The sequence below is a fragment of the Aricia agestis genome, chromosome 21 (genome assembly GCF_905147365.1).
Source record: "Aricia agestis chromosome 21, ilAriAges1.1, whole genome shotgun sequence".
NCBI classification, from domain to species: Eukaryota; Metazoa; Arthropoda; class Insecta; order Lepidoptera; family Lycaenidae; genus Aricia; species Aricia agestis.
In genome coordinates, this window is record NC_056426.1 from 2962996 (window position 1) to 2985487 (window position 22492).

The 22492-nt window shown below is 36.4% G+C and overlaps 1 protein-coding gene and 1 non-coding gene across 3 annotated transcripts; one reads left to right on the plus strand and one right to left on the minus strand.

Annotated features, from left to right (window-relative positions):
* The first annotated feature begins 326 nt into the window (after positions 1-326).
* LOC121737777 (protein glass-like) lies at positions 327-21769 on the plus strand. 2 transcript variants are annotated; one of them, XM_042129470.1, is made up of 11 exons: positions 327-389; positions 5116-5310; positions 8649-8821; positions 12450-12555; positions 14026-14154; positions 14586-14951; positions 15468-15601; positions 15830-15913; positions 19563-19646; positions 19897-20001; positions 20927-21769. In XM_042129470.1, exons 2-11 carry the CDS (start codon positions 5206-5208, stop codon positions 20997-20999), a joined length of 1359 nt encoding a protein of 452 aa, XP_041985404.1. In that variant the 5' UTR covers positions 327-389; positions 5116-5205; the 3' UTR covers positions 21000-21769. The 2 variants fall into 2 exon arrangements, with proteins under 2 accessions (XP_041985404.1, XP_041985405.1); XM_042129471.1 differs by having other exon boundaries at positions 12453-12555.
* Trnaw-cca lies at positions 17359-17430 on the minus strand. Its single transcript has one exon. It is a non-coding gene; the product is annotated as a tRNA-Trp (tRNA).
* Positions 21770-22492: the final 723 nt, after the last annotated feature.

Genomic DNA, 22492 nt, shown 5'->3' on the forward strand with positions numbered 1-22492 from the left:
ATTTCATATTATAAAAGTATAATATAAAAGTAAGTAAAGACCAAAATAAAAGTTGGCAAAGACCAACTGTTTCAAAACAAAAACGTGCAGTATCTAAATTAGAACATCGCGCCCCCATTGACAGTGACTTTACCGCGCGCAATATGTCGTGTTTTTTTTTCAGAGGGGTTGGTTATAAACAACCAATTAACGGGGGAGTGGACTGCACTTAACTTAGATAGTCATTTAGTCACAGGCCCTAGCCGCTAAGGGTGCGCTCGTGTTTTTTTTTCAGTTGGTGTTGCCATGGCGCATGTCCACACGTTTAATTTAATTAGTGGTTATTTTGTGATTTTGTGATGTGCTATTTTGTTTTACACTATTGGATTTTTTCGGATTTCCCCAAGAAGGTAAGGTAGAGTGTCCATTATAATATTTTTTAAACAAAATAATAGGTTGCGAGCTAATAGGATAGGTGTAAATACAATTAGAATTTAGCAATGACAATTTCCTACCTTCTTCTGTTTATAGTGTCATTAATTCTCTATCGCGTAAAGAGAATCTTGTTACACTTATAAATTACTAGATATATACGTATTTAAACACGGATAAACGCATTAAAAAGGTTTTTAAAATAAAAAGAGTGTGAAATCTTCGTGATAAATACTCTATCCGGTTTTTCGCGTTCCATTTTCAAAGACGTCAGTTTCCGGTTATCAATTGAAGGTCCAACTTCCGGTAAATAGAGATCTCAAACAAATAAATTTATACATATTTTAATGTTTATTAAATGATCAATCAAAACGATTTTAATATGATAATAAAGTTGTAACTATAAATACGCAAAATTGTACCTTGTACTGCTTATTTTAGATTGTATTTCATATCCAGGCCATGAAAGCATTTCTTCCTTAAATAGGTTAACAATTTTTAAATCAATGAATATTCAACCTTATTAATAATTGATATATCTCAGTTATTAAAAAAGTTGACACAGTAATACAATAAGAATAGGTGTACAGACTTCTAAAATTGTTGAATTTCCTTTCGCCTTTGTCTTAGTCGATTAAAATAAAAATGTAGAGTCCAAAAATCTCAATGAACATTGTTAGTTTCAGATGGCAGAGCAATTGTATTTATGGGAATAATGTTTATGACAACATTTTATATTTCGAACTTACTTCAAACCACTTTTTAGGGTTCCGTAGTCAACATGGAACCCTTATAATTTCGGTCTGTCCGTCTGTCTGTCCGCGGTTTTGCTCAGAGACTATAATTATGACCTACAAAACTGTAATTCGGCATGAATGGACATATTAATAATACCGACAAAATGGTACATAAAATCTTTAAAAAAAAATTTATGGTACCTCCCCTACACATCAAGCGGGGATGATTATTTTTCTCACGTCCACCCCACTGTATTGAATGTCGTTGGATAGATTTTTTGGAAATATTATGAGTATTCAAAGATAATTTTCTGATTTAGAGATCTATTTGTGAAATATGAAGTTTTAAAGTGGAAAAAATCGTTAGAGTCCAGTGTTCCCCCTTCTACCAGCTGAACGGCTGCTTCTGGAAATGTAAAAAAATTCGTGAGAGTAGCAAATACGCTGAATTTAAAAGGAAAACTATCACAGCTAAGACGACTTCATGAGTTATTTAGTAATAGTCGATTAACTAAAAATTGTATTCGGAGAAGTAAATTTTCGTAGAAATTCCTTTGAACGTAGGTAACTGAGATGATGTTGTTAGTAGTGTAAAACACGTTATAAATGTACATAATGTATGTACATTTATAACGTGTTACCATACAAAAATTAAAAAATAAACTAGCGGTACTACGGAACCCTATATTGCGCGTGGCCCGACACGTACTTGGCCGGTTTTTTTTTAAATTTTATTTACTCTCTCTACACCTACGTATATTGGATTTTACCAATATACGTAGGAGTTGGATACTGCGAAATCATGATATTTTTTTGGTCGTTTTAAGTTCCTTGTTTACCGGAAAATATTGTTTAAATGCATATATCATAAAAAATAGGGGTTGTTACGAGGTTCTAAAGCCTAAAAAATAATACAACTACTTACCTTTACCACAGATGACATAATAGATAATAGTACAAGTACCTATACCAATTTTAGCTATTCCTGCCCTGATTCTATGCTACCAACCTATTCTTGAATTTTTAGCCTACATTCTAGAATCTAGCCTGTTTCACAGAATAATATCTGAAAGTCTGTGCATTTTAGACATAAAAACAATAAATGAATAGCCTAGCACAACTTTAATTTAATACCTCCTATTACCTAGTAAGTAATAATTCAGTAGCACTTCAACACCATACACAAACGAAAAGAAACATTATAAAGCCTAAAAAAGCAAGCGTGTATGTAAGTATGTAGGTGGTGCCTAATTCTAGTTTATCAATTCGAAACCATTTTTAGGGTTCCGTACCCAAAGGGTAAAACGGGTCTTCTGTCCGTCTGTCTGTCAGCAGGCTGTATAAAAACCGTTATAGCTAGACTTCTGAAATTTTCACAGATTGTGTATTTCTGTTGCCGCTGTAACAACAAATACTAAAAACAAAATAAAATAAAAATTAAGGGGGGCTCCCATACAACAAATGTGTTTTTTTGCTCTATATCAGTAATGGTAACAAGAAGGCGCTTGAAATTTTCACAAAATCCTCAATTATGTGTGTACTTAAACAATTTATAATAAAATAAAAATTAAATAAATATTTAAAGGGGCTCCCATACAAAAAACACAATTTTTTTGCCTACCTTCGCTCTATAGCGGTACGGAACCCTTCGTGCGCGAGTCCGACTCGCTCTTAGCCGATTATTTTATTTATTTAGTAAATAAAATAATTTGCGAATAGAGCTATAGACCGTAGCTTGATAGTCAGAAATCAAAATCTATATCGTGAAGTCTGGCTCGCGAACTGTAGGTTGCTGACCCCTGATATTATACGTCTTTATGTATCAGTTTGGCATGATAAATACGAATATACCCATTTATTTTTACAATGTAAATTATGTTATTATTAAGCATTTTCTTGAAGTCAAAAAACAATAAAATAGTTTAGCCCAGAGTTTCCCAAACTGTATTTTAGGGGTCCCCTCGGAATCTTATCAGTTAAGTATCCCCTTCTTTTATTCCTCATTTCTTTACTGCATGCAGAAATTTCTTTACTGACATAGGTTAAAGTTTAAAATTTATGCGCACATAGGTATTGTTATTTGATTGTTATTGACATTTACCGCCGTACTCAGAGCCATTTAATCATGATCACCTATAAATACTATTATGATACTCATATTATGTTAAAAATCACAAATTCGAAGTCTACGATTTTCTTAGTCGTAGACCGTAGTGAAACTAGTGAAATTTTTTCCACTTTTAAATAGTAAATTTTGAAGAACATTATTTTTTCACCCCAAAAAATGTTTGTTGTGGCCCGCGACACCAAGACCAAAACATGTTTGTGGCCCGTATGAAAAAAAGATTGGGGACCACTTATCTAGAGTTTTGAATGCTCTTTTGAGCCTGCTAAGCAACAGTAATGAGAAAAGGACGCTTCACACCACGTCACTCGTCAGTCTGGACCTGTGATGAGTACCTGAAGGACTTGTGTTACGGGTACCAGACAAAGGAAATAATATTTCCGTTTAGTATATAAAGTATTTTATATTTAGTATATTTTATCTATACTATCTATACTAATATTATAATTGGGAAGAGTTTGTTTGTTTCTTTGAACGCGCTAATCTCAGGATGTACTGGTCCGGTTTGAAAAATTATTTCAGTGTTAGATGGCCATTATATCGAGGAAAGCTATAGGCTATATTTTATTGCGCTAAAACTAATAGGAGTGAAGAAATAGAAAAAAGTGTGGGAGAAATTATTTGAAATGGCTTATTTGAACGCGCTTATCTCAGGAACTACTGGTCCGATTTGAAAAATTCTTTGTTAGATAGCCCATTTATCAAGAAAGGCTATAGATTATACTTTATCACGCTAAGACTAATGAGAGCGCAGAAATAGAAAAAAATGTGAAAAAAAAATAGGGGAAATTATTTCAACGCGCTAATCTCAAGAACTACTGGTCCGATTTGAAAAATTATTTCAGTGTTAGATAGCCCATTTATCCAGGAAGGCTATAGGCTATATTTTATTACGCTAAGAGTAATAGAAACGAAGAAATATGTATGTCCGTCTGTCTGTATGTCTCCAGGCTGTAGCCTGGAGACATACAGACAGACGGACATACATATTTCTTCACACAGACGGATAAACGGACAGGCATCGAAGTCTCAGTAATAGGGTCCCGTTTTTACCCTTTGGGTACGGAACCCTAAAAACAAAAGAATAACAGCCAATTAACCAAAAGCACCTAAGCACATTAAGATATACAGCGAGTTATAGGCTATTTCTATATGGAATAGGTACCTATGTTTAAAGAGTAAGCAATAACCCATCAATGCACTCACAAAAATAATAGTTTAAAAAACTAAAAAGAACACTTTTTTATTTTTATTTTTTCAAAAAATTCAACAAATTGTTGCATTGTTATTGACCCTTACGCCTCCGTGGTCTAGTGGTATAGAGCGCGGCTCTTGACTCGGAGGTCGTGGGTTCGATTCCCGCGTTGGAAACATGTTATTTCCAAGTTTGGTTAGGACGATGCAGGCTGATCACCAGATTGTCTGACAAGTAAGATGATCCATGCGTCGGATGGGCATGTAAAAAGTCGGTCCTGCGCCTGATCTCTCGCCAGTCGTGTCGGTCTTCCGCCCCACTGGGTTATGAGAGTAAAGGAACAGAGAGTGCTCTTGTGTACTGCGCACACACTTGGGCACTATAAAATTACTCCTGCGTAGCTGGCCTGGTTTCAATGAAACCGGCCACCGTCACCGAAACCGGTGTGGGAGCTATTATTATTATTATTATTGACCCTTAATACGTATGCAAAGTTTCGAATTAATTAGACTACTGGAGATAGGTAAAAATCGTGTACAAAGATTCCATAGTCTCATTCAAATTACATAATAATAACAAATTACTATATTTCAAACACAGTAGTATAGACTATCTATAGATACATTATAACCTATTCATCTCCCCAGCCATGCCAACCCGGGACTACAAACGGCGGAAAGTGACACGCCCCTAGCTGTGGGCGGTAACTCCCCCCACCGCCCCCCATCGCCCCCGGCATGGAGTACGTGCCGAACAACCCGCAGTACGGGGGCTGTCAGAGCCTGTGCGACCCCCTCGCCTGCACCTGCGACCAGCTCCGCTTCGCTGACGACTGCTGCCAGGTAAAGATTGGGAAACCACACCTTCCTTATCTCTAACATTTTTGCGCAGCCTATCAAACTCAAACTCATTTTTTTTTATTCAGAATATTTCTTTTCAAATATTCTCTGAACGTCAGGACTATACTGGTGCCTACCACCGGTTCGGGAATTAACCCGGCGAGAAGAACCGGCGCGGCGTAAGAAAATCGCACGGGGCCATCTTTTACTAAAAGGATGGAAAATTACAAAAAATATATAAAATCACAGTGTCATTATGACTAAATAAAATACAGTGTACAATACATATTGTACAGAAACAGCTCTGCAGGGGGCGACCTTATTCCCATGGTGTACTATCAATTATCTTTCATGAAATCAGTAACTTTATAGTACGTCTACGCTATGGTATAATTTATAATCGTTTTCCGGGATAAAATACGATGTCCATTCCCGGGACTCAAAGCACTGATTAATAAATACTTGGTTACTACGTAACCCAAAGTATCTCTTTACCCATTAAAATCGTTGGGCATAAATCCGTTTATTGTTTAAAAACCGTGTCTCTTTCTTCAGGGATAAAATTATTTAATATTTTTCTCGGGATCTAAAATATCTCGACCGCACCAAATTTTATCAAAATTAGTTGAGTACACGTAAAAAGGTACCTAACAAGCACACACTGCCGCATTTATCAGGTCGAGCGAAGCGAGCCCTAGTATATCCCACTACCTGTACATTTTGTGGTACACTTTACGGTAAAACTATCACGCCTATTGATTTGTGCTTTAACATGGTAATTTTTATTTATATGTAGATATGTGCAGTCAAGGTTTTTTATATGTAGTCTATGTGTTATCAATTATCATCAATGAGCCAAGGTGTGACGACGCGAGGCCTCACAAAGCTTGGCTTTTAGCCAATAAGTTTAAGTATTACTATGGTGCGACCAGTTTAAGAGGATTCCACACCGCCCTTTTTTCCATACAAACGCTGTCCCCTGTTTCCTCCCTGGATAATGCTAGTAGAGTTATAATTTTTTTCCTGAATATCTACGGCCACTAATACAATGTCCCTATGTTTTCTTTTTTTTCATAATTTAATTATTAAATAAGATATGAACGTTCAAAAACCCAAAAAATGGCCAGATTTTCCACTGTGTTCAAACGTCCAGAAAACAGATTTGGCTAGATTATACAAAAAAAGCAAAACATAGGAACACACCATTTACACAGCTCAAGCCTTTTTTTAATCTTTAATGAAAAAAGTACTTAAATCGGTTAAGTTTTGGAGAAGGAATCAGGGGACAACGAATCGTTGATTTTCTGGATTTTCTGCAGTTGTCTCTATCGCGTTCTGCGGTATAGGCTTGAGGTAAGGGAGACAGCTATAGATATTACACGTACTTTTTTTTCATTTCTCTAGCCCCTGTTGTATCCTCTTAAGCGCGGCCTTCGTAGCATACTAAATGTATGCTACGAGTATGCTACGAGAGTCACGCTTTAAGTCGTCTGAGTATAGTATATACATTTTATTTGCTGACGGCCATAAAATTTATATCCTGGGCCTATCTACATGTTCTGTGTAGTGCCAGATACTGCAGATTACGTACCTAACTCCAATAAAGAGAACCCAAAAAATGCATACTTAATAGTACACTCAAATTAAAACAACGATCTCCGGCAACATTAAATTATTTTTTGTTGCTATAATATGGAATTTGCAATACATATGTAAGTATTGCAAATGATGTCATATTTCCCTGAAAACTGTAATCTGGCGTAACGGCACATAGTGTTAACCTACGTGTTAACAATTTAATTCGTTTGTTGTAAAACTAATCATTCCCTTTTTACCTTTGAAATAATTTATATAGGATATTCAGGCGTATAATAGGTATGTTAGGTGTATTTTTTTATAAAGACAGGCTGCGCCTAGTGCAAGACCCAAAGTAGACATTAAGGCGCTCCCCCTACGGACATGCCGTAATTTACCTTATTTAGAGCCTTATAAACTCATAATTTGAAAGCTACAAAGTAATAATAAAAATACAGCAATATTCTTCAGTATATCAACATTTCTTTACCCGTTATTAATTTCCTATTTTGTTTATTATACTCATGATATCAGCTTCCAAAGTAATACCAATTTATTAAAATTGAAGCATACATTCAGCATAATATTTACAAATTACGTTTATTTGAAACACACGACAATTATTAGATAGAAAATTTTATTAACTAGGTACGTCATATTCCCCGTTTAGACTAGGACGAGTCGGCGCATGAGTACCGAAAACTATTCCACCCCAATTTCTTTATACGATGCTCTTCAAATTGCCCTCCTGATGATATAAATGCATGTTGCCATGGGGCAACCCGGTGCCATATTGTTTAAACAAACATTGTTTAAACAATTGCAAGGAATTATTATTTTTCAACCGGACATTTTTTTTTTTATATTCTTTTTTGAAATACCAATAAAAAAGGTCCTATGACTTTTCACGATAAAGTTAATATTTTTAAAGATATGAATTTTTTAAGGTTTGAAAAATCTCAAATTTGGGTACTTTCGCCCCAAGAAAAATATATTTAAAAAAATAATAATGTCTAAGTTATATATATTTTTAAATTCTCTATACAATATTTAATAACATTAAAAATAGAGATTTAAAAAATTTTTATTGTTTATATCTTTTTTTTATCTTAGCAAAAGTAGACAAAAAATTGTGTTTTTTGTATGGGAGCCCCCCTTAAACATTTACTTTATTTTCATTTTATTATTAATTATTAAAGTACTAATATAATAAAGGATTTTTTGAAAATTTCAAGTGCCTAACTGTTACTATTATTGATTACGAGCAAAAAAGGTCAAAAAAAATTTTTATTGGTATTTCAATAAAGAATATTTTAAAAAAATCCGGTTGAAAAATAATAATTCCTTGCAATTGTTTAAACAATGTTTGTTTAAACAATATGGCACCGGGTTGCGCCATGGCAACATGCATTTATATCATCAGGAGGGCTATTTGAAGAGGATCGCATAAAAAAATTGAGGTGGAATAGTTTTCGGTACTCATGCGCCGACTCGTGCTAGTCTAGTTAGATATATTTTTTTATCAATTTTGAACTAAGATAAGTAAAAAAATAGGATTTTTGTGCGATCTTGGCAACGCGTCAAATATATGGTCAAGGTCGTTTGCTCGGGGGAAAGCCTTAAAATTATGATATTGTATTATTACAATATCACAATTTTAAGGCCATAATTTATTTCATACCATATGGTACGAAATAAATTAATTAAAAAAAATGGCTCCTAAACTACGCATGTACCCCTTGCGAATAAAATATTATTTCTTCCAGCAAGAGCCGGAGTGCTGTCCGGAGAATGAGCTGAACACGCTCACGAGCATCCCGTGCGACCTGGAGGATGTAGGGGAGGCGTGGAGCGGCGACATGGGCTCGTTCTCGTTACCGGCGCTGGAGTTGGACCCCCTGCCTTCGCTGTTTCCCTTCTCGCCGTGTGCGGGGTACAAGTGAGTAATCATAGTATAAATGGAGTAATAGACCCCTAGTATGTTAAGAATCATGGTTAAAACCCCTGATCTTTGAGATCCATGGGCTAATTCGCGCTGCCGGCACTCAAGCTGGACCCCTCGCCTTCGCTGTTCCTCTTCTCGCCGTACACGGGGTACAAAGTGAGTGAGAACTTATGAATCGGTGGATTATCATCATATTGGCGACATGGGCTCGTTTTCGCTACCAGCACTGGAGTTGGGCCCCCTGCCTTCGCTGTTCCCCTTCTTGCCGAGTGCGGGGTACATTAAGTGAGTACAACCCGTTGAAATGTTAAGAATCCCTGCTAAAACCCTTAACTTTGGGATTCATGGGCTCGTTCTCGCTACCGTCTCTCGAACTAGACCCCTGCCTTCGCTGTTCCCCTTTTCGTCGTGTGCGAGGTACAAGTAAGTGCTAGACCTCCGAAACGACCCCTTGAATGCTGGTGGATTCTTATCACAGTGGCGACAGGGCTCGTTTTATTACTGGCGCTCGAGCTGGATCTACTGCCTTCACTGTTCCCCTTCTTGCCGTATGCGAGTAATAGAATTGAGAAAAAAAGTTGAGAATCCCTGCTAAAACCCCTTAACTTGGGGAATCCATGTGCTCATTCTCGCTCCTGGCTCTCGAACTAGACCACCTGCCTTCGCTGTTCCTCTTCTCGCTGTGTGCGGCCTGCGGGGTCCAAGTGAGTAATATAGACTGTATGTTGAGAATCTCTGGTGGATTCTGCGGCGGCGAAAATGTCTGTCTTTATGTACCTATACTCATAACTGAAAAAATAACCGACGTTAATGAAATAAAGTATCTGTGTAAATTATTAAACTATCACGATTTTTATCTCGACAAAGTGAGTGGTTTCCGAGGAATACTATATTTACGTGTACTTTTTTTTGTGACACACAAATAAAAACTCTCGTTAGAAACGAAATTGTAAATCTATACTAATATTATAATAGGGAAGAGTTTGTTTGTTTGAAAGCGCTAGTCTCAGGAACTACTGGTCTGATTTGAAAAATTCTTTCAGTGTTAGATAGCCCATTTATCGAGGAAGGGCTATTTTATCACGCTAATACTAATAGGAGCGAAGAAATAGAGGAAAGTGTGGAAAAAACAGGGGAAAATAATTTGTTAGGGCTTATTTGAACGTACTGGAGCAATGTTTATGTTATTTGGCACACATAAAGAATAGACCACGTGAAAGGACATAGGTTTCTTTTTTTGCAAAATAATGTACGGTTTCCGTGACATTCCTAAATTACGCGGGCGAATTCGCGCGGAACATCTAGTTTTGGATAATATTTAATTTACTTAACTTGTATTGGTCTTCGCTCACAACTACGTTGAGTCGAAAATGTCGAAATGCATTTATCGCGCGAGATTCGGGAACGGTAAATTTTTCCCATCTCTTAAATGATCCCCATATCAAACTTAATAGGTTCATCCGACGCGTGAAGAGATAGACGGACAGGCATACAGCTAGTTACTCACGCATTTATAATATTAAAGTATGGATAAAGCTACTCTGTGCCTGTAAAGTAAGTTATGTTATAGGTCTACCAGAATATGGCCGTGTTCGTCGGCGTAATTTTTAGCGCATTCGGTGCAAAACCTAGTTATTGCGCATGTCCAAATCATGTCATGCCATGGCAACGACAACTGTTTACGACTTGACATTTAACCCAATTGCAATTTGTTCGTGGCGTTGCAATGAACAAACCAATGGGAGAGCCATGCTTCGGCACGAATGGGCCGGCTCGATCGGAGAAATACCACGCTCTCACAGAAAACCGGCGTGAAACAGCGCTTGCGCTGTGTTTCACCGAGTGAGTGAGTTTACCGGAGGCCCAATCCCCTACCCTATTTTCTTCCCTACCTTCCCCTATTCCCTTCCCTTCCCTCCCCTGTTACCCTATTCCCTCTTAAAAAGCCGGCAACGCACCTGCATCTCTTCTGATGCTACGAGTGTCCATGGGTGACGGAAGTTGCTTTCCATCAGGTGACCCGTTTGCTCGTTTGCCTTCTTATTTCATTAAATTAAAAAAAAAATTAAATTTTCCAAGTAATCCATATCCATATTTTCCAAAATAAAATAATCAAACACTATCATAGTGTTAAATAAATTATTTGTGCGGCTGTTAGACAATTTTGGCTTATATGTATTTATGTTTAGCTTTTATTGTTTACGACTTGACCAGCAACTTCTTATGGCGTTGCCATGACATCTTTTGGACATGCGCAATAAAGGTTTGTCCAAAAATACGCCAACGAACACGGCCTCTGATGGCTATTTTTGACAGCATATTTTCAAAAAATATCCTTGATCATTGGATAATTTTTTATATTTGCATGTTTAACACACAGAATCCGCCGCTATCAGAAAAAAAAGGATCAAAATGTTTTATTCCAATTATTATCTCACTTTTTGCCATCCCCGGTATTTTTTTTTCGGTTTTGACAACTTGACACAAGGGATGCGTATGTTGTGCCACAGACGAGGTAAAAATGTAAGGAACGGCGGAAGGAATAAAAGATATCGGAATTTGGAAAGAGAGTTAATTAAAATAGTTTGTTATATGTAAGTATAAGAAAGTCTACAAAAAGGAATAATATATACAGGGTGTAACAAAAATAAGTGATAATACTGTAGGGTGTGTACGTGTTCCTTGTAGAGTGTTCACTGTGAAAGTAGCAGCGCTGAAAGACCAAATTTTTTTTTCACTTTTGTATGGGGAAACTCGTGACGCTCGGGGCCTTGTCCATACAAAAGTGACAAAAATTTTTCGTCTTTCAGAGCTGCTACTTTCACAGTTAACTCTCTACAAGGAACACGTACACACCCTAAAGTATTATTACTTGTTTTTGTTACACCCTGTATATTATAATATGTATTCTAAATATTAATACTATTTAAGGTTAAGTAGTTACATCCCCGGTATTGCTAGAGTCAATTTATTTTCTCACTTTTTGCCATCAGATTCTGAGACCTATAATACTTAATATTGAAGTGTTTTTTAGTGTTTTGCAGGTCAAACAAATGAATGAAACACAATTTAAAAATAATATTTTGTCTATTTCGATTTTCGGTACGTATTCTAAAAAGTAACTAAATTACATTTTGAGTTTAAATATTTAATTAAGTACCTACTTCTTAAAACATACGTAGGTAGTAAGTAGGTACTTTCCTACATTTTATTTAAATTAAATTTATGCCTTAGACAGGGACTCCCACACTTTTTTCTCGGACCCCCTATTATGACCCCCGGATATTTTATTAGGTTCTTTATCGATATAATGGGATTTTAATGATAATACACTGAGATATAAGTACTTACTACGTGATTATAATATTTTATTTGTATTGTGCGGTTATGCTCTTTGAGAACACGTATTCTTATTTTATACCCATCCGAATTCCGAATTTTATCACGAAGTACCTAACAAAATTAAATTTGTTAATTGTTAGACCGTACATCGTGATTTTCGGATCTATATTACTCCGTCCAGTGTTATTCCACCTCTGACGTTCTATCAGATTGGTCATTACCTCCTTGACATAAGGGTGCCATCGAACTGTTCGAAAAATCAATACAACTTTCATCTCAGCAGGAGCGGGGGGGAGTGTCGCGAGAGGGGCGGGGAGGCGGCGGACGTCCTCCTCTCGTTGAAGCATGCCGTCGTCCACGACTGCGCCGAAACGGTGCACCCGCAGGTATCTCCTTCACACTTATGCAATTGTGGCGGGCGCGAGCGAGATAGAGTATGGGGTACTGGCGCTGCTTTGAATTTTTGAATTCAGAATCGAAACGTAATCGGTTACATAAGAACGAGCGAGATAAAAGTCCTTGAATTTTTGGTTTTACATACGCGATTACTATTGCCAGAAAGAGATGATAAGATATCCTTGTTGCTGAATTTCTAGCGTGTATAAAGCGAGGTAGAAAATGGGATTTGTTGAAAGAAATATGAAATTTCGCTTGGCCGAATTTCTCATAGAGATGTTAGAGCGAGATAGATATATGGGGTAAATGGGGGTAGGGTTATAATAATAATTAATATGGCTTAATCTCGTATGGGGTTTCCTTTTGATGGATTGGGATCGCGGATATCTTTGTTAATTAATTGCAAAGTATTCAATGGGGTGGAAAGTAAAATATATCTTGGAGTAGAGTTGTTGACGTAATACAAGGTACGCGCATGTGTTGATAGGCCGCAGGCCGCAGTGGAGCCGCAAATTCTAGTTCCTTTTTTATGACGCGAGAACGCGCTTATAAAAAATAACATTGTGTGGGCGTTTTTCTTTAATATAATATAAGTAGTTTAGAGTGCTAATAAATCAGGCCGATAATTATGTAATGTCTTCTTTTATTTAGATCATGAAGACTTCATATGTTTTAACTACGCAACGCTATATTTGAATAAAAACAGTTATAAGGTGCTTTTCCTGTCGTGCGGTCGTGCCGCATGCGTATCTGCCCGCGCGCGGTTCATCCGCATGAATGTTGGCCGCATGACGCATCCTATAATTTCTGTGATGTTTTTTCTGTCATGCGGGCAACATGCGCGCGGTCAGGAGCATGTTGTCCGTTGTCACCCTCTGCAGCTTCATGCGGACCAGACCCGCACGCAGGTGACAACACGCATGTTAGGAAAAGAGCCCAACAAAAATATTTTTCTCGCACCGCACCCTAATACCAGTGCAAGAAAATCAATGTTTAGTTTTGTTTGCAATGAGGGTGTTTGATATTATATTTGACGCCGGGTGCCGCTATGTAGCCTCAGAGTCTATCGTGTCAAATAAACATAATATTGTGACACATGATACCTGTATTGTGACACATGTTACCTACATAGTGACATATGACAGCAGTTTGACACGAATCACGATAGACCCTGAGAGCCAGTCCACACGGCGCATTGCGTCAGCGTTTCGTCGACGCAGCGCTGCCGTTGCGTTGTTTTACATACAAATAACCAAGGTGTCCATCGTCGCAACGCACACATGATGGATAGCAGCCCCCGAGACAAAGCAGGAGGGGGTGTTGACGTTAAGACTGCTTCTTAATAACGCTGCGATGGCGCAACGCGCCGTGTGGACTGGCTATACCTAAGGCTACATAGCGGCACCTGGTGGCAAATAGAATATCAAATCCCCTCGTTCATGCGATCAGCTATCTGACAGATGATGGGTAATGGCGGGTACGGGTACTACGAGCACTACGGCGGCGCGCCGCTCTTCCCCACCATGAGCGTCAACGTCTCCATGAACATGACTATGCACGGCTGCCCGCCCGACCAGCTGTGCCCGCAGGTGGGTTTCCATCTCACATAGTCTTCTGCGCTTTCACTCTCTATGTAGCTATGTAAAAGTTTTTGTAAGTAAGTTCCGACTTCAAACGGCCTATGCTACTTATTATGCCGTCTGAAGTCGGAGCTCGAATGCTAAGAAAGGTATAAATTGAGGTGTTATAGTCATTAACTCATTGGTAACATATTTTTAGTAACTAATGATGTGGGCAGAAACATGCCTAATGTTTCCGCAGTTCGCACACATCATCAAAAAATAAGAATATATTTCCAAAAATTTAGAAAGAGAAAAAGGCTATTTTAAATAAAAAAACGACTAAAGGGAGCTAAACATAAAAAATTTGGACTCTGGGTTGTAAAATATGTAGTCTGTTGACTCTGTCCATGTTGTAACAGTTACAAAATAAAATGCGCAATTTTTTTCTTTTGCACCAGGTACAATGGAACCAGAACTCCGCAGCGCCCGTCAACGTGGTATACCCTCAAACGCAGAACATACCCACATCCTATCCTTCCGCTACCTACTCCTTCACAGCCGACTTCCGACCCAGCCAGTCCGATCCGCTCATAACCGCCTCATCCACCTTCAAACCCATCCAAATCCAGAACCAGAAGCAGAACAACTACATCTTCCAGCAGAAGCCCAACTTCGCTGGTCAAAAAACTCTGCCATTGAAGAGGTCGCCGAGCAAGATGTATGAGAACCAGAAGGAACAAATGGCAAATCCGTACATCTTGAATCATCAGCAGGAATCGGACTTCGGGTATACCACCTGCATCAATGGATCTGGTAAAGTACAGGTAAGTACTGCGTTAAAACTTAAAGCTCTTAAGAGGAAAGCACAGTCAGAGATCAGAACTCAGAGTAGAGAAAAGCAGAAAATAGTTGTCCGACTGCTTGTCTGTCGCGACGGATGCTGCGCATCACAGTACCGGCAGTAGCGGTTGAATCGATTTTGATTTAGGTTCTAGATCTTACATAATTACTCTAACGTTAAAGACGCAATCGATCTTCCACTAATCCCACTATTATGTTATATATTTTATCGAGGTAAAGCATATAATAATCCCGATTAACAATAAGCTGGTGTGAGTGGTGTCAAAGGATGTATAGGTAATATTAGCCCGGGGAATAAAGTTGTAACACTAAAATCTACCACGAGAAGCTAAAACTAGAGAGAACTAGAGAAGTTATGAAGTTTTAATACTAATCTAGAGCTTAAAAAATTTGCTGTGTCAAATCTGATTACTAGTTTTTGCGTGACAAGTCTTTTGCGTTTGAAATTCCTTTGGTGTGATGTTATTTTTTGTCTAAAGGTTGGAGCACTAAGCGGGTGTTCAGAAGATGACGAACAGAAACCCAACCTGTGTCGGATCTGCGGCAAAACGTACGCGCGACCCAGCACACTCAAGACCCATCTTAGGACACACTCGGGGGAGAGACCATATAGGTAATAATGATAGTCCTAAAACATATTATACTACAGAAGAAGAAGAAAATAGGCAAGTAACAACTTTACGGTGCAAACTCGATATTTTCTAAATGCCAGAGATATTCACTTACAAACAATGCTGATCCAGAATTGAAATCCAGTTATAGGTACTAGCGCCTGTTCCTAAAAAATTTAAGGGACTTCCATTAAAGGAGGTGGTTTTGATTCGACAACATTTTTTTACAGATGTGGAGATTGCAACAAGAGTTTTTCTCAGGCTGCCAACCTGACTGCACACGTGAGGACCCATACCGGCCAGAAGCCTTTCCGGTAAGATACCATGATCAGAATGGTCTCATATTATTAAGGTGACGCCGCGTTAAAGTAAAAAATCGTTTCGGATATGTTTTAGATCGCTTGTTTTGAACAAGAAATGGAACAGCAAGAAATTGAAAGGGCGTAAGCGACAAAATGGTTTTTGTCGCGTAATTTAAAAACCATAAATCTATACTAATATTATAAATGCGAAAGTATCTCTGTCTGTCTGTCTGTCTCGCTTTCACGCCAAAACTACCGAACCGATTGTAATGAAATTTTGTACACAGATAGTCTAAAGCCTCAGAAAGGACATAGGCTACTTTTTTACTGGAAAAAAGCGTTGTAAGGGGGTGAAAATGCGTAAATTTTTTTCAAATTATGTTAGTTCTAAAAAATTCATAATAGATGGCGCCGTGCGTCTCCTACATCGCGCTAACGCTTGGCCAAAAGTCTTTCTATAAGAGGTGGTATTATCATATATTTAGCTTTAGAGTTTTTTCGATTGTTATTTCTATTTTACGTTATATTTTAATAACTCAGTACTTTATCTATGCAGTGACGTAACCTTTAACCCATCAATGATAAATAGTTTATGGGTAAAGTTGTGTGATTGGGTTGCTAAATAAGCTTAAAAATTTGGCATAAAATATAAAGTTTTATTTAAAAAAATTGAAATATTATGTGCACACTGCACAGCTGTTTAGATTTAAGGGGTACCAGGGTTTTTTTTTTATAAAAGCTTTTGACACCAATTTTGTTGACGTCGCGCGCTATAAACTGAAGTCCACGCGGACGAAGACGCGGGCAACAGCTAGTATATTTCATATAAGTTTTGGGCAAATTATAGTGTATGCTTGAACTAATCTGTGTACAAATTTTTAAAGCTTAAATCACTCCTTTGTTGGCAAAATTAGAATATCTGTTTTATAGAGGTCTTTTCTTTCATAACACAGAATGTGTTATGAAAGTTGACCAATCGTGTTATGCTATGGGTAATTCAAAGACAAAGACATGATATGAATACTGACAATGAACTTTAATTGTCATTGTTGAGAAAAATCGATATCGCTTCAGCCAAATTATCAAAGTGTTGCCTTAATTATATAAGACCGGCGCGCGGCGTATCTACGTAACGTTTCGTTAAAAATTAAAATATGTGTGAGCCGGTAGAAGAATCTACGAATTTGGGTATTTTTATAACATTTTGTTTCATGAGAATGTTCAGTATAATTAAAGCAAAACTACTTTTACCTTTTGCCTTCCATTTTTAAACATACTTAAATTATTTACTCCATGAAATGCAGCCCGCTCCGATGCGCCCTGTCATATAATGCGCGTTCCTTAAATTTTACAATTAAAGAGATTTTTAATTTTTCAATTTCAAATTATACAGAGCTTTTCATGAAATAAAACTTTATTTTTACTGATTACTGCAGTAAAAATTCAAAAATAAGTTTTGACCCCGACGTGATTTGAACACGCAACCTTCTGATCTGGAGTCAGACGCGCTACCGTTGCGCCACGGAGTCATTAAGGAAGTGGCCGAAATTATGAGAGAGTTTCACGTAATAAATATTTTTGGTGATAGATCATGGGAAATAGTGATGTGACATAACAGTTATTAACAATATCGATTAAACAACATGAAAGTCGTAAAATATTATTAATAGAACTTTAAAATCACTATACTATTTACTTTTAAGAATTGGAATTTAGTAAAACGCAAAGGATATTATAAATTACTAGCTGTTGCCCGCGACTTCGTCCGCGTTAGCATAGTATGGTATAGATCGCATCACAAGTATTATTTATTGTACACAAATATTCAATATACAGAATTGACTTTCCTACGATTTTATTATATATAGATGTTCCGCGCGGCTTCGCTTGCGTAATTTAGGAATTTCACGCAACCGTACATTTTGCAGCAAAAAATAGCCTATGTCCCTTCACGTGGTCTATTCTTCATGTTTGCCAAATAACATAAAAATTGCTCCAGTAGTTCATAAGATATAAGCATCAAGCAATTCCATATAATTTCCCCTGTTTTTTCCACATTTTCATCTATTTATTCGCTCTTATTAGTCTTAGCGTGATTATAATATTAAGTATAGATAAGATCATGAAATATTATAAACAAACAATTTTCTTATCGTATTCACTTCTTAAAGCATCTGCATTACCTGGCATTACTAATAATAATTATAGACATCGGAGTGCTGAAATATGCATGCAAATATGCACGAAAAATTGCTAAAATATGCACAATCGAAAGTCACTTAGTATAAAAACTTATAATTTTTGGAAGAGATTTTTTATTATTTATTTTATTTAACATTTATTGTACACAAGAAACTTATTCTAAAACAATTGACATGGAAAGACGACACAAAGGAACTGCTTATTTCTAAAGAAATTTCTTACAGCAGCCCTATGAAGAGAGATATGACATGTAAGAAAATGGACAGAGCGTGCACAATCACAAAATAATTCTTTAAGTCTACATATAAGAAAATAATATTAAATACTTAATTATAATAATAATACATACAATATTATAATCAGAATAAATAATATACAATACTATAATAATTGAAATAAATACAGAATAATTCGATTTCCAGTTTTTCACATAGTAAATGCGCCAATTTTCATCTAGGATTTTTTTTCTTCTTTCCGATTGCCATTTTAGTGCCCATGGAAGTTTATTACCTTCATTCACTTTTTTTTAAACTACAAAGAAAAATTTTGTTTCCAGCTGGCCGATTCTGTATCGTACATTTGTGAGTTAATCACTGAGTTACTAACGAAACGGAGGAGTGAGTAACGGAAAGTCTCACTTTTGTATGCAAGTGAATACAAAAAAGACATTTTAACTCACAAATGTGTGATACAGAATCGGCCACCAGAAAGTGTCTACTAATAATTTTTGGCGGTGACATGACGTTTCTCTCTTCTTAGCAGGGTCCTTTATTATATTACTAGCTGTTCTTCTTCAGTTTATAGCGCGCGGTGTCAACAAAATTGGTGTCAAATATAAAAGCTTTTTAAAACCCTGGTACCCCTCAAATCAAAATACCCAAAAACAGCTGTGCAGTGTGCACATAATATTTAATTTTTTAAATTAAACTTTTTTATAAGTACCAAATTTGAAAGCTTATTTAGCTGTACACAACTTAGCTGCATTACACAACTTTAGCTTTACCCATAAACTATTTAGTATTTATTATTGGTAGGCTGTTGTTTCTTATATCTATGTTGGTAGGTGGATTATTTATTAACGTGTGTAACAATCGAAATAATCGAAAATTTATCTCAACAATCAACATGGTAGTTGGTACCACCTCTTATAGAAATACGTATGAGCAAGCGATAGCGCGATCTAGGCGACTCTTGGCGCCATCTGTTATGAGTTTTGGAACTAACTTAATTTGAACAAATTTAGGCATAACCCTTTTTCCAGTTAAAAAGTAGCCTATGTCCTTTCTCAGGCTTTAGACTATCTGTGTACAAAATTTCATTACAATCGGTTCAGTAGTTTTGGCGTGAAAGCGAGACAGACAGACAGACAGGATAATTTCGCATTTATAATATTAGTATAGATTCTTATGAATAAGAGGTGAAACTTACATTTTATTGGCGTATGTTTTTCTGGCTTCAGGTGTCCAATCTGCGACCGTCGTTTCAGCCAGAGCTCCAGTGTCACCACCCACATGAGAACCCATTCCGGAGAGCGACCGTACCAGTAAGTTTTACCCAAGTTTTACCCGACTACGGAAAAAAGGGTAATGTGGTTTTTAGCCTCCGACGAAAACCGACAGTCAGACGCGTCAAAGTTTTTTTTTTATTGAAACCTGACATGAACGCAAGCGTTTTTATCAATAGTTCATTATCATCAGCCTGCTCACTGCTGGAAAATTTGTGGTTCATCTTGTTAGAGTTTTTATTATCGGAGATTTTTCATTTTTTTTATTATAATTATATTACGTTTACAGATGCCGGTCATGCAAGAAGGCTTTTTCAGACAGCTCTACATTGACAAAACACCTTCGGATACATTCAGGAGAAAAACCGTACCAGTGTAAATTGTGTCTGCTGAGGTTGGTATTTCTTTGCTAAATTATACAAGATGAACTGATGGTAAGTAATTTCCACTGCCAACGAATAACAAGACCTTAGACCTTACTATTTACTAAGCAATCTTATACGTAAACATTTCACTTTGGTTTTCGAATGGTCTGTACCTATCCGTGGTATATTTTTCGTCAAGCAGTTTCATTTATAAATATATACTTCTATTCATTTTTCAATTTGCTTTAGGTAAATAGCGCTTGGCAGCATCGATTTTATCGTCGTCAGCAAACTGACTCGTACTGACTAAGTACGCGGAGTTTTTTTTAAATTCAAATAATTGTACCTGAATGTAGAGATGATTTTAGAGTGATTTGGTCGCATTAAGTGGGCGACCAACCAAAAATTTTCCTTTTTATACTTAAAAATAAGCCCCGAATTCTTTCATTTTCTAAAATTAGATACTACATTATATTTCCAAGAATCCGATCTGAGCAAAAACATGATATCTTAAAATTTTCTCGATAGAAAAAAATCACAAAGATGCATCTAATTTTCACGAATTTTTCATTTATTGCCATAACTGTGCATTGAACTAAGTTAATATTTTAACACATTGTATACAATTCTATAATTGAGAAATCGATCTAGCCGATTTTTAAAATGTTGTATATTTATCGAGTTGTTGAGAAAAAAACTAATTTGGCGATGAATCCGCGTTGCCCTTTTTCACCTGGCATATGAAAGACGGGCGGGAGTGTGAAGACAGAAGGACGATGTTTGATTTTTTGGGTTAGTCGCCCTCTTAAGTCAAACTCATCCGACCTTATCACAGCGAACATTGAATTGACATAAGCTGACAAAATGACGTAGGTCCGTCAACTGCCTAGGAATCAATTTCCTCGATGGTACATTTTACTATATATTATAATAATTTAATTTATCACTTTCCAGGTTTTCGCAGTCGGGCAACCTGAACAGGCATATGCGCGTCCACGGCAACATGTCGGGCGGCATGCTCGGCTGACACGTGTTTGTGCCGATAGACTATATCGTGCCGTAGTGATCGCACATAGACTTGCTGAAGCAGTGGTGAAATCTGAGGCCCGATTCTTAGACCTCGACTCATGTATTACTGACGAACAGCTTATCTAAATGTTTTGTCTTCGTCTCTCTTTAAGAATGTAGCGAACTTTTTTAAAGAGCGACGAAGACAAAATATACTGATAAGCTGTTTGTCATAACAAAATTTATAATTGATTGAAGATAGATAGGATAAGAAAGGTACGAGAATCGGGTCATAGCAAAAAAATATCTTAAAGTTTTTGTTGGAGAAGTTTTGCAAATATCAGTCATGGTAAAAAGGACTCTTGAACTCGAAATATGATATGTATATAATATAGTGTAGATGTGAATTGTATATAAAATAATATTTATTATTTAACGTGATGTATTAAATGTTCTAGTCACCATGTTTTGAAATTAGCACAGCTATTCAGAGATGAGTCGATTCAGAGTTATTTTACCTCGATAGTGATCTTTATGTCTGTGTCATAAAGCTCAGATCAGAGATAATATAACTCTGGATAAATCGTATCAATAATCTTAACTATATTAATAAACAATTAAATATTGTAGCATGATTAAGTCATAGATTTCCGCATGTGAAACATAACATTATAATAGTGGTATTTTCGATATGTGTACAAAAAAGTTTGGTAACCAATACATTACAAAATTAATACTTATTATACATACCCTTTATTAAGTTACCAAATCTTTGTTTCTACTCTCTGAATGGCGCATCATATTAATATTATGTAGTTTAGACTATTCCACCTTTTCTATCAGTATTAATGATAATTGTTGCCAAAATATGACACCATAGTAATTATTATTATAAGCTGTAATCATGTAATTTTATAAAAATTGTAAATAAATAAAAAAATATCTAATCATTCTCGTATCTTGTCTGTCAAACGAAACCGAAATTGATTTACATCTGTGTGTAAAAATATGTCTACGTATACATGACGTATACACTTACACAAGCATCTTTCCATAGGTTGGGTTGCACCAACTAACTTTAACTATAACTGTAACTTTAACTTTGACTAACTACAGTCAGTGCAAAATGTCAAATCTCTGGTTAAAGTTAAACATGGCGTCCAAGGACGCTATATAACCTCCGCTCATACGTATATTTAAATTTTTCGTGAAAATTTACTATGTTTTACAGTCTTATATTTTTCCTAACGGATAATTCAATTTTTTATAACCTCAATACCCTCAGCCTTAAAATTTAAACCGACATTATCTGATGCAACGTTCTAGAAGCGCCATCTAGTGCTCAGTATATGAAACTTTTCAAAATTCGAAACTACAGCTGTATCGTTTTCTTAAATTTAATAAAAGTACTGTAGTTTTATGTATTGCAGTTATATAAATTGAAGGATTGAAATTTGAAATAATTAAGCTTGAGAACAATTTTTTCAAGTGATTATTTATCACTTTCTTTAA

What these genes read in the sequence shown, in the direction of transcription:
- LOC121737777 (XM_042129470.1), top strand. Translation starts at nt 5,206, where the DNA reads ATGGAGTACGTGCCGAACAACCCGCAGTACGGGGGCTGTCAGAGCCTG. An exon ending in TCGCTGACGACTGCTGCCAG is followed by an intron (nt 5,311 to 8,648) that starts GTAAAGATTGGG and finishes TATTTCTTCCAG; the next exon opens with CAAGAGCCGGAGTGCTGTCC. An exon ending in ATGGATCTGGTAAAGTACAG is followed by an intron (nt 14,952 to 15,467) that starts GTAAGTACTGCG and finishes TTTTGTCTAAAG; the next exon opens with GTTGGAGCACTAAGCGGGTG.